The sequence below is a fragment of the Chaetodon trifascialis genome, chromosome 8, assembly GCF_039877785.1.
Source record: "Chaetodon trifascialis isolate fChaTrf1 chromosome 8, fChaTrf1.hap1, whole genome shotgun sequence".
NCBI classification, from domain to species: Eukaryota; Metazoa; Chordata; class Actinopteri; order Chaetodontiformes; family Chaetodontidae; genus Chaetodon; species Chaetodon trifascialis.
The window spans coordinates 16,999,383-17,010,976 of NC_092063.1; the positions used below are offsets into that span (position 1 = coordinate 16,999,383).

Genomic DNA, 11,594 nt, shown 5'->3' on the forward strand with positions numbered 1-11,594 from the left:
GCTAACATGCGCGCAGTTAACAGGAAGCTGCAAACGCACCAGACTACCACTGACGTTGCACGGGAGATTGAGTGATTTAAGATGAACAGCTGCGTTTGTTTAAATTCTTTTTAGCTTATTTCCTTGAATATCATATTAGCCGTTTTCCCATTTGTATTGTTCATAGTTTATGAATGCGCAGTAAACTCAGTAAGAGCGTCTGCATGTGTCGTTTGACACAGCGACTAGCATGCCTGTACTTCAAGTCCCACGATGCAACGCGCATGCCTACTTCGACACAGGCGGCGAGCCAGTCAGCAGCAGGTAAACAAACCTATCTGACTGGGACGCCGAGCCAAACAAAGCGTATGCGCTGCTTGTCCGTCTTGCATTTTTAATGGCGAGGAAGATGACAGTCGAAAGGAAGATGCGTCTGCTGTCACTAATTTTTTAAAAATAATCGCTGAATTGTGATTGAACAGAGAGGCGGGTCGACGGCGAGGAGAAGGACGAGTTTAACCTGCAGTGAAGAAACGACTGTCGACATCTGCGCATGATGCATTGCAGCACTTTTGTAAAAATGGGTGTTTTTAGCCTAATTCTGAGAATAGAGTATCTGATCCGAGATGTCGGTTGGGTTCTTTAGCTACCGTATCAATTGATTGCGCTGGACTCCAAACAACATCCCCTCTGGCGACCTGCAACATGGGGCCCATCATGCAGGAACGCACAGCATCCACGACACTGAAACGCGTCGTATCCAAAGAGAAGATTCGGGTTAAAAATACTGAAAACAGCGGACCAGTCACCAGGTAGGCCTCATTTTACATTGGCGCATTTAAACTGAAATTAAACTTGCAGTGTTTTGTCTCAGGCATGCTGTAGGTTAGAGGTGAGCCTGATGAGCCGCTATCATGTTTCCACAGTTCAAAGAAAGGTAACAAGATGAAGAAAGCAGTGGGCCAAATGAGAAATGGCCTCCCAGGACCAGGTCAGGATAAGGACACACTGACAACAGTGCAAAGGGTGAGTGAATGACATCCTGGTACATTAAAGGGAGATAATGTTTCAGCATTAATGTCCTCTCACAGAATAGATGGAACACAGCATGTGTGTTCAGTGTTGCAGCATGTGCTGTGTGCGATGTACTTCATACAGCTCAAGATAGAAATAATAACACATTTTCCATAATGATTGTTTCACAGGGTGCACAGTCAAAAGGTGGCAGGGTCAAATCTGGCACTGCAAGGAACACAGGCAAACTCTCCAGGTATGTGTGGATTGGGGTGTGCAGTCTTGATGAATGCTTTGGTTCAGGTGCAGTAAATCCCCAAATCCTCAACTGCTTTTCCTTCCTTTTCCTCCTTGTCTGTCTCTTTGCAGCCCTGAAGAAGAAGGAGATTTGAGGCCTCAACCCCGCACACACTTATCTGTGCACAGGAAAGAGGAGAAACGCGAAAATCAGCGGATGTCACAATGCAGCAATGAGCTCCTCCAAAATCGCGGGGGGATGGGGAAAAATCGGCGAGCCCTCTCCCTGCCTCTCTCCCCAATATCAGGGCTACGACACATGCCAGCACAACCCCTAACACACTCCCCAGCCCCCACCCCAGAGGCGCTACATCAGCACTACAACCAGAAGGATGTAGACACTGACAGCGCCAGTGATCTGTCAGATTCAGAGAGGCTCCCCGTACTGCCCTCCCCATGCACCCCCTGCACCCCTCCTCACCTCAACCTCCGGGCAGAGGTCATCAATAGTAATGACTTTCCCCCGGACTTCCCAGGACCCCGTGGAACTGTAGGTGATGAAGATGAGAGTGAAAAACCCAGTTATGTCTATCCAGACTTTCTGCCTCCTCCCTTCAACAGCTGGAGCCTGAGACAGCTGGCAGTGTTCCTTCACACAGAGGGCCGTGGCGCCCCTCGGCCAAAGCCTGTAGGGCCCTTAGAGAAGTACCTGGAGAGGCTACTGCAGCTGGAGTGGCTGCAGATCCAAACAGTGCAAGCAGAGAGCAGCCGTCCGCCTGGGAGCCGTCCAAGGCCACAGGGGTTCCCTTCTGCCACCACTGCTCACCCACCAAGGCCTCACACAGCTCCACCATCCCGACTCAACTCCCCTAAAGGGCTGCGGCACAGCCAGCGAGCCTTTCCATTCACACCTGTCAACAACCCCCCATCACCTGCCTCAGCCCAGCACCAGCACTCCCGCTTCCCAGTTTGCCCTCACTGTCACATTCGCTACCCGTTGTGCAATGGAAGTTGCTCTGCCTATGCCTACCAGCGCCACTCGCGGCTGAGCCCGCTGCTTGAGCGCAGAGCCAGACCTGGGGCGCCAGCGAAGAGGAGCAGCAGTGAGACCCGAGCAACCTCCACGGAAGGTAGAAGCCCAGGAGGACAAGGCGGAGGAGGAGGAGCCCAGACCCCAGTCAGCCCCTCAGCTGGAAGGAGTCATCTCAGGCACATGCAGGCCTCAGGCAATGCCCGTAAGCCACACCAGGAATCTGGAAGTAATCCAAACAGCAGAGGTCAGGTGAGGAAAAGCCGCGTCAGAGCTAACTCTGAGACGGATGTGAAAAAAGAGCCTGGTGGCAGTAAAGCAGCTGGTGCAGAGAAACGTGTTTTTGCTGCAAGTAAGAGAGAGGTCCTCACCTCCAAGAGAGTAGAAAAGGACTGGCAGAGGACAGAGGCAGGAGGTCAGGCCTCTAAATCTGCCATGAAAAGAGCTGCTAAAGAGCCGCAGTCTCTCTCCAAAGCGCCGCTTAGTAGTAAGCAGAATGGCAAAACAAAAAATGTGCACTTTGTTGCAAAGTAACCCCTGCAGACCTACAGCGTGTTGCTTTACTTAGTGTTTATTTGAACAGGAGCTTGAACCTATGCTTGCTTTCTGTGTGATTTGTGTAATACTAACATGCTCTAACTGTTGTACTGCAGTCTAAATCAGTCAGTGGTGTACAGCCTTCAAAAGGTCAAAACTAACAAGAGGTTAAGCTGCTAGAATAGAGAAAAAACAGCAATGAGTTCAAAGCATAATATGACACATACATAGAACAGAATAATATAAACATATTTCATTCTAAGTGTACAGTAAATATAGAGTCATAATGTTGGTTTGACAGAAGGCTCATTATGACCCGAAACACTAGTAGGTTCTAAAAACAGCTTCTATGTAAATGGAGCTCTGTTTCACTGCACAGTCATCCCTCAGTGTGCTACTAATGTTGAAATAGGCATAAAATAAGCATCTACTGTACCGCTGGACAGCTTCCAGCATAAGTAAACCATAGTGAAGTTTAACTCAGATCATTACATTTTAGTCATCGAATACAACCATAGCCGTTACTAGTGGACTTTTTGATGTTGGAATGTATTTTGTTTTCATTGCTCTTACTTCACTCGATGTTTGCTTTTTGTCTTTTCTTTGGTGCCTCATGTTTAAGACGTATGTTGAGTTGAAGCATCTTTGGCTGAAAAGAAGGAGGCGCAATAAGTGGTGGTGTGCGGCGGTGGTATAATTTGTTTCAGATATAGTTGTGCAATGGTATTACATTTTTGGTTATAAGGGCTTTTCATGTTTGAACAGCTTGAATTGTAGTCTATGATAATATATTGTATTTTGCATAGAGCTGAGCTCTTTCTACCATTGAAGACAGTGTAATGTTTGCTACGAATGTAAATGCATATTTTTCCAAATTTTATATGCCATAGTTATATTTATGAAAAGTGTTGTGGTTGACTTGTATTCATCATTGTCATTATTATGTTTACATCGTCATGCACAATAAGAAAATATTTAGTGAAAGAGCTGAATGTAACTTAATGTCTACTGTGCTGTACCATTGGCCATTCCTGTGATTCAGTGGAATGTCAACACATCATAGCTGTTCGGCTGTAACATGGTAATGTTATACATATCATCATATTCCACTGCACACTTGAAGTCTGTAGAACACTGTGTTTACATTAGAGTGTCTTATTTGTTGTGATTTATCATGTGCACTTGAATCATGGGTGCACTATATTAATGTAAATAATGTGATATGTATTAAGATTGCACCTCTTAACTTAAGATCCATGTAAAGTATCAAAGCCATAGATAATGGGCCAGGAGGGGCAATGTTATTATAAATGTGTACATTATATTGACACGCACGCAGGAAGATTGTGGTACTGTATGTATTTTCTCAATGTTGAATGCAAGTATTTGTAAGGCATAGAAATAAATGTTTTGCACTCAAGAACCACAGACCCGTTGTCCATTCTTTGGAGCACATGAAGAAATTACACACAGTTCCTAACTGTCTTTATTATGGAGACACTGCTGAAATCCCAAGCTCAACCACTGTGCTCACTGATCGTGCTACATTCTCCTACATTCATAAGAAGAACATCTGTATACTGGTATACTTGTCTTTGCAGTGGACAGTATTACAATTTTTGCCATAGTTTTAAGGAAATGTAGTTTTCATTCATTTGCAGATTTCAGCTTTGGTGCTTGGAATCCGATCAGATCATCACTTCTTGTACATTTCATATTCTAATTACTGATGTTTTTCATTGTGTTCGCTGGAGCCTGTCTTCTGCCAGACACAGACCAAGTACTAAAGTGGTAGCATGTATGTAAAAATTAGTGTGTTACATCCTCTTCTGGCCTGGAAATGGTTTTAGAAGCCAGCGAAGCTGCTTCTCTCTGTCATTAACACACCCTGCAACAAAAAACAGGTATATTCTTTCAGCAATTTGTAATAATAACACAGTAAAGGCTTTTTGCAGGTATACTTTTGCACACTTATCAGAATGCCTCAACTTTTTGTTGCTTCAAAAAGTTACACAGTAACATTACCTAAGTGTGTATTGGCAGTGAAACACGAACTGCCAAATGTTTCCAGGTTGACGTCCTCTCTGTAGACAGGCCCATCGTTCCACATGAGATCATAGCCACCCACCCTTTTCTCCTTGCCAGTCAGCCTAATGAGAAAAAAAACAAAAAAACAGCGTTAATTAGAACACAGCACCAGCATGGCAGAAAGAGACAAAAGGAACTCATCCTGTGTTGTACTGCATTCACCTTCTGATCTAAGGAAAATGGTAGTAAGTTGTTCATTGTTGCTATGACACAATCCGTGAGAGTTTCTCAAAGGTGCAGAGAGCCCTCGCACCTGATGAGAAAGAGGCCTTTACCTTCCCTCCATATCAACAACATTCAAAGTGTCCTCCAGCAGGCGGCACTTCATTTCGTAATCCTCTTGACTACTGGGTGTGTGTGACGGAGATGCGTTTACTTCAATTAACCACCTGCAAAGAGATGGAGGGTGATGACATTTGCCAAACATTTACTTAGCCTTCTGAGCCGGCATTATGCCAATCCATGAGGAACAGCAGACACAGGCACAAGCAAGTGAATGAATGATACAATAGTTGTTTGAGATGGGCACTGTCATTAGTGTGTGTGTGTGTGTGTGTGTGTGTGTGTGTGTGTGATATTATTTACAGCAGGATTATTGCATACCTGTCAGGTTTTTCACATACAAAATGCTGTGCAGATTTATGAGGTTTTCACACATGGCAATTTCTGGAGCCCAACACTAGCAGATTTACTGCTTTGTTTTTAAGTATCCAGGAAAGCAAACGTGTGCCATGCTTGCTTGTCTGTGCCTGTGCCCCTCTGTGTTTATCTGCGAACATGCTAGCTTTCGTAGGTGTTTGCAAGTGAACGTGTATGTGTAGACCATTCAAGCACTTACGGTTTGAGCTTCTCATCCAGCAGAATGTCGTACCCATAGAGCTCAAAGCAGTGTTTGTCATTTATGATGACTTTTTGTACACTCTGTAGACTGCGGACAAATATGTTATCCATCTCTTTAAACAGGGTTTCTACTGTCTCTCTGCCATGTTTTGCAGTCAGGTATCTTCGAAGCTGCTGCATCTGCCACTTACATCCCTGTTTGGAGATGAATAAAACAGGAATAAAGAAAAGACAGACTTTGTTAAAGGGGATACATTTCAGGAAAACTTTAAAAAAAATTAAGCAATAACATCACCTGTTAATAGGGTTCTTGAATTACACACCTTTTCAGGATCATAGTCTGGCGCAGTTTTCTGAACAGCCACATTGGTTAGGTGCATATCTGAAAAGAGGCACTAAGTAAAATCTGGGAATGTTAATGACGTAATCATGCCTTCCATGGGGATGTGGATGAAAGTGACAAAATTAGGAACAACAGCCTCAGAAACTGGGTCAAACCAGGCTATTTAAAAGTGACTTTGCTTGAATATTTCATTAGACAAAAGCTAAACTTGACAATGCTGGTACTAAAAACTCAGAACCAGACTATCATATAAATATATCAACATTTAAATGAATGAAGTCAAAATATTATTACGGCTAAAAAAGGATACACTTATCATCAATAGTGCTGAGGGAGAAGCGGGTGCTCGAGAAGCGGGCAAAACCATCTCGATACAGCCAAGCCTTTAAGGGAACATACTGAAGCACACATGCACACTCACACTGATTCATACATGCAGGAAAACTGACATTGTGTCAAAAACATTGTGATTAATGAGGCTCAGTACATACCGATGTAACCAGCACATAAACTCTCAGATCAAATTTCCTGCCTGCGGGGACAAAAAGCATAAAAAGTGCTTGAGCAAGTGAAGGTTCTATCTGCTCACTAATCTTCCTCTTCGCAATTTGTCTATTATTAGATTAAGTTATTTGTTAGCACATCAGATTTTTCTGAACTAGATGAATAAAAAAAGCGTATTTTTCATTCAGTTTAATACCATTAATTAGGTAGGGGTTCTCTATATAGCGTTGCGCCACATAGCTTTCAACTTGAGCTGCATCCTTCTGTTCCTCTGATCGGGTGCCATCCTGTGTAAGCACAATATTATCAATCTGAATATGTGGGTGTGTATGCAGAATGTCTATTTTTAGTCACTTGATGAAATAAACACACAGTACCTTCTTCCAATCCATGATGTCTTTCAGTTTCCTGAACAGGAAAATGCCTTTCCCTTGAGATTTCGCTACCTAAATAAAGATACCAGTTAATTTTCAGGACTTAAATGCAATTTGGTGCAGGCATAACTTGTCTGGGGTTTCTGCGATATTTCAAGTACTGCACTTATTACATCTATGGTCTACTTTAGCTAACCGGCTTCATGATCCAGGTGCTGCCAGGGCTTCTTTTGAACTCCTCTACAAATAGATGATATTCACTGGGCAGTGCAAAGGTGCAGGGAAAAAAATCACATTTGGATGCCTCCATGCGGCCAACGTCCCTTTCGAGATTTTTCCGGTATCTTTTGAGGTTTTTTACCATAAGGTTTTTGCGAGTCAGCTGTAACATAAAACAAAGAAACAGAAAAAGACTACATGGCATTTGATTTGAAAAATATATTATATGTGTGGTTATTGCTGCTGAAACCTCAAGTTTATGGTCTCAAAGCATGCTAGAGTGATGCTGCCTCACCTCATAATGGTTGCGAAAGTGGTTTATCCTGACATGTTCCTCCATGTATGAGTGATCAAAATTCTCCCTGAGCCAGCCAACATCACACCAGTTGAAGTCCCACTCTCCATCACTGTGAGAAAAAAGTAGATAATAGATCCAAGCCACAAATATGTCAGAGAAGCGAATGTGATTATGAACAGACAACTCTACTCACTCTTTGACCTCCATCCAGCCCGGTCTCTGGCGCAGGACATCCTGTATGGTGTTGAGTAGGCCACATTTGTAACGCACACAACTTCTCCCTTCCCTGATGAGAAATTGTGAGATTGTCACTGTTACCAGTAACATGACTTCGAATACCTGTCCTTTGACCAACCAAATTAAGGACACTCACCGCTCTTCAGTTTTGGTATAGTCATATGAACCTTTGCATGCAGATGTCTGCAAAGGTGAAAAAAGGAAACCAAGATTTAGCTTAATTTCCTGTGGTTTTGAGTACAGAGATAGCTACAATTTACAAACAATTGCAGACTATGCATCAGTTAGCTACTCATCTGGTTTGCTAATTGCTAGCTTTATGGCCCAAGCAGCCCTACTACCTAGCATCTGGTCTTTAGTAGAACTATATAGCTACTCTTCATTAACTTATTTGTACGCAGTGCTATCTATCCAACACATATTACATGTATTATCTTGTCAGTATAAAACCTACAAGAGAGCAAAATGAACATACAGTGCTTTCTATTTACCTTATACTTCGACATGGAGGTGCACACTACGAAATATTAGAAAGTTAGAGTAGAGAACTGTATTAAAAATATGAGTAAGTAACAAATAGCTTCCAGTTAGCTGTTAGCTCGTACCAGCGGTGTTTGAAAACTGTTGTCACGGTAACCACAACACCAAATGGTAAAAGGGGGTTGTCCTAGTGCGCTTTCCGTAGCTGGTAGTATTGTTATATTATACTCTAATAAGACACAATATTTGTACATGCAATCCCATAACATTTAAAGCCTAAGGTAAAGATAGTTTAAATGGTTACATTTTATCGGCAGTGAAATAAGAGTATTCTCTAAAAAGGTCGATTGTTTTTTATTGTATTTTTGTATTTTAAGAGAATGGAGAAATCTTCAGATGAAACATGGAAACAATATATAATTTCACATCAATAAAAAAAAAAAAAAAAATTATAAAATAAAACATTTGGCACACATATATGAATAAATCAGTATATGGGCAGAATAACTGTACTAGAATGCTCATAAGTTTGCGATTACAGTTAGGTCTAGTGTGTTTAGTTAACAGCATTAGTAAACTGAATAAAAGCTGCAGATGTACTAAAACAGAGCAACTATCTACCGTCAGCCTTCAGCATCACCACCTAGTGGCGCCAAAACCCCATGTAACGGAGTAAAATGGTGCCAGTCCTTGTGACATATTAAATTGTTTTTTTCAGCAGTATATATTTGCTCCTTATTTAAAGCAAATAACAGATGTACTTATTTACCTATATGTGTTGCCTGTGTTGACCAATCAGTGCTTCGGATATGTGAATTGCAGTTAAATATGCCAACTTGCTTCAACTTTGCAATAGAGAAAGCTGATTGCTCTAACCTCATCCCTTCTCAGATTGTCTAACTAGGCATTAATCTGTTTCCATTCTGTAGATGGTTCATTCTCACTGGTATATGCAATATTCTGAGATAACCAGAAGTGTCAAATGTAATTGTCAAATCAACACAAATATTAATAGGCTACTGTTTTCTGTTTTTGTGCATAAATCTGTCACTGAAACTTTTTTTTTCAATATGTAAAGCCTAGTGTTAAATCACCTGTCTACCTTTCACAAATAAAGTGTATGCATTGCTAAGATATTTCTAAAGACAACACCAATATTAATGGATTTATGTTGAAAACTGTCCTGCATGATTTAAGATGACATAACCCGATAATAAAGTGACTGAGTGACTGCACCAATGATTTACCATGACAAGAAGATCAGATAATGGTTAATGGATTGTATCTAATCTGTTTATGTTTCTTGGTGACAGAAGCCTGTCTTGTTCCAGTGTGCCTCACTTTCCTGGAAGAAGTTAGCTGGTACAAGCCTTGTTAATCCTTTGGTGGCTTATGTGATAAGTACAGGGTATAGAATTCCCTATTTCTGATTGACAAAGCATAGCTTTGTCACTCAACATAGCAACAGCTCAATTGCATAGCAACAGCTCAGTCTACAACCCTGATTCCCCAAAAATTGGGCTGTGTAATTAAAACGGAATGCAATCATTTGCAAACGAACTGTCTTCATTGACAACAGATTTACAAAGTGTTCCTGAGCCCATGAAGTAATGGAAATAATTGGAAATGGAAAAATGGAAATGGAAATAATGTGCAATGTTCCAAACTGGTGTTTTTGGAGCATTCCACAACTTCCCAGTCTTTAGTTGCTGCTGTCCCAACTTGTTTGAAACGTGTTGCTGCATCAAATTCAGAATAAGCAGATATTTACAAAAGTCAGTGAAGCTGAGGAGGTCAAACATTGAATACATTTTCTTTGTAGAATTTTCATTTGAGTGTATGTCAAAAAGGACCAGCAAATGATCACATTCTTTTTATTTATGTTTTACTTAGTGTCATAAAAACATTCACAGTTATTGTTTTAAATACCTTGATGTCAGTATTGCACACCCGAGTCAGATTCCTGTGCAAAGCTAAATAAATGTGTAGATTACTACCTTCTGTGCTGACTGATGTGCCTTTCTGTTTCTCAGCCACCCACCACTAATCAAACAATCAGCCATACTTTAGACTCCTACATAAACAATCAGAACAGGTTTAACAGCAGCACTGAATTACGAGAGCTATATACTAAATTTGGACGTATGCTTTGGCTGTGTCCACAAGAACATATGCCAGGCCTCTCAGCCTTCGAGCTGATGGAAAACCCAGTCTCAAAACCTCTGTATCATGCAGAGAAGCTATACAATCAAGTGGTTCATTTGTATGTAATTTTATGGAAATTGCAGCAGTCACAAAACATATGGTTAGAAAAGAACTGATGAGAAAATGCAGTGAAATGCTGCTAATATACTAAACTAATGTATTTCATTTACAAAACAGCTGGCACTAAGATGTCATCAGTTCTTTCAAACTTCATCAGCATCAGCCTCAGACAAGAAAACTGTTCACTGGCATCGTTCTTTTTACTCTGTTTGGTGCAGAGAAGATGTACATACATGCATGTATCCGTTTAGGCTCCGAAAGTCACTAAATATTTCCATTCCCTCTAGATCAGCTGTACATGTCATACCTAATGATGGCTGGTTGGAACAAATAAAAATGTGATTACAGCAATCAATCAACTTTTGGCATCTGGGGGATTTGATAACTGAGAAACTGTCCAAAAAGATATATAGAAGTGACGTTTGGCCAAATCAACTTCTTAACAAACTATATGAAATCTGAGCTTGAAGATGCAAAGAGCCTTGAGGCCTGTTTTTAAAGGCCGTCTGAGCCTTTAAGCCAAAAGTTTGACCTTCTACCCACAGTAAATCCACTACTGCCCACAGTTACTCAGATTTTTCTAATTTTACAGGAAGTACAATTCAAATGACTGCATTGTTCTTCCATGAGTTGCTCTGTCTTCTAAAGTCAAAGTGAGTCATTTCCCAATCAGTTGAACCGTAGGAGCCTATCAAGGGTCAACCTCTCAGCAAGCTTTTATTTCGAGGTAAATGTCCTGCATTTATGTCTGTGTCTGTCTCTTTTGGTTTGGCCATCCCTCTTGATAATAATTCTGGCTAACCACTGATATTTTTGTCCTTATGCAACATGAAAAAACAACAACAACAACAGCTGCATGATCATCAGTATTTTGGAATGGAAACTGTTTTTGAGGACCAATCCATGGTTTTGTCCCAGGTTTTGCATGGATCTGAAGGGAAATCCCAACTTTATCAATTGTCATTTTTAATCTGGAGTTTTCCAGATTGTTCCTTGAAAGGCCCTCTTCGATGGCTTAGTTTGCCATTGCTGATTTTATCACGGTGTGGGTTTTGCATTTATCTCAATTCCAGCACTCACTGTGAAGCATCCTGCAGGTCAAACAATTTCCAGTGGCTGATAGTCATCAGTTCTGGCTAACCGAATGCT

The 11,594-nt window shown here is 41.3% G+C and overlaps 2 protein-coding genes across 2 annotated transcripts; one reads left to right on the plus strand and one right to left on the minus strand.

Annotated features, from left to right (window-relative positions):
* The first annotated feature begins 290 nt into the window (after positions 1-290).
* fam217ba (family with sequence similarity 217 member Ba) lies at positions 291-4,265 on the plus strand. Its single transcript, XM_070968547.1, has 4 exons — positions 291-791; positions 906-1,005; positions 1,185-1,249; positions 1,363-4,265. Exons 1-4 carry the CDS (start codon positions 685-687, stop codon positions 2,792-2,794), a joined length of 1,704 nt encoding a protein of 567 aa, XP_070824648.1. The 5' UTR covers positions 291-684; the 3' UTR covers positions 2,795-4,265.
* Positions 4,266-4,597: 332 nt separating this feature from the next.
* ttll9 (tubulin tyrosine ligase-like family, member 9) lies at positions 4,598-8,301 on the minus strand. Its single transcript, XM_070968548.1, has 14 exons — positions 8,192-8,301; positions 7,837-7,883; positions 7,657-7,749; positions 7,461-7,572; positions 7,143-7,328; positions 6,950-7,018; positions 6,769-6,859; positions 6,560-6,600; positions 6,379-6,466; positions 6,049-6,107; positions 5,724-5,920; positions 5,161-5,274; positions 4,823-4,947; positions 4,598-4,685 (listed from the first exon to the last, which is right to left on the minus strand). Exons 1-14 carry the CDS (start codon positions 8,204-8,206, stop codon positions 4,615-4,617), a joined length of 1,308 nt encoding a protein of 435 aa, XP_070824649.1. The 5' UTR covers positions 8,207-8,301; the 3' UTR covers positions 4,598-4,614.
* Between the last annotated feature and the right edge of the window lie 3,293 nt (positions 8,302-11,594).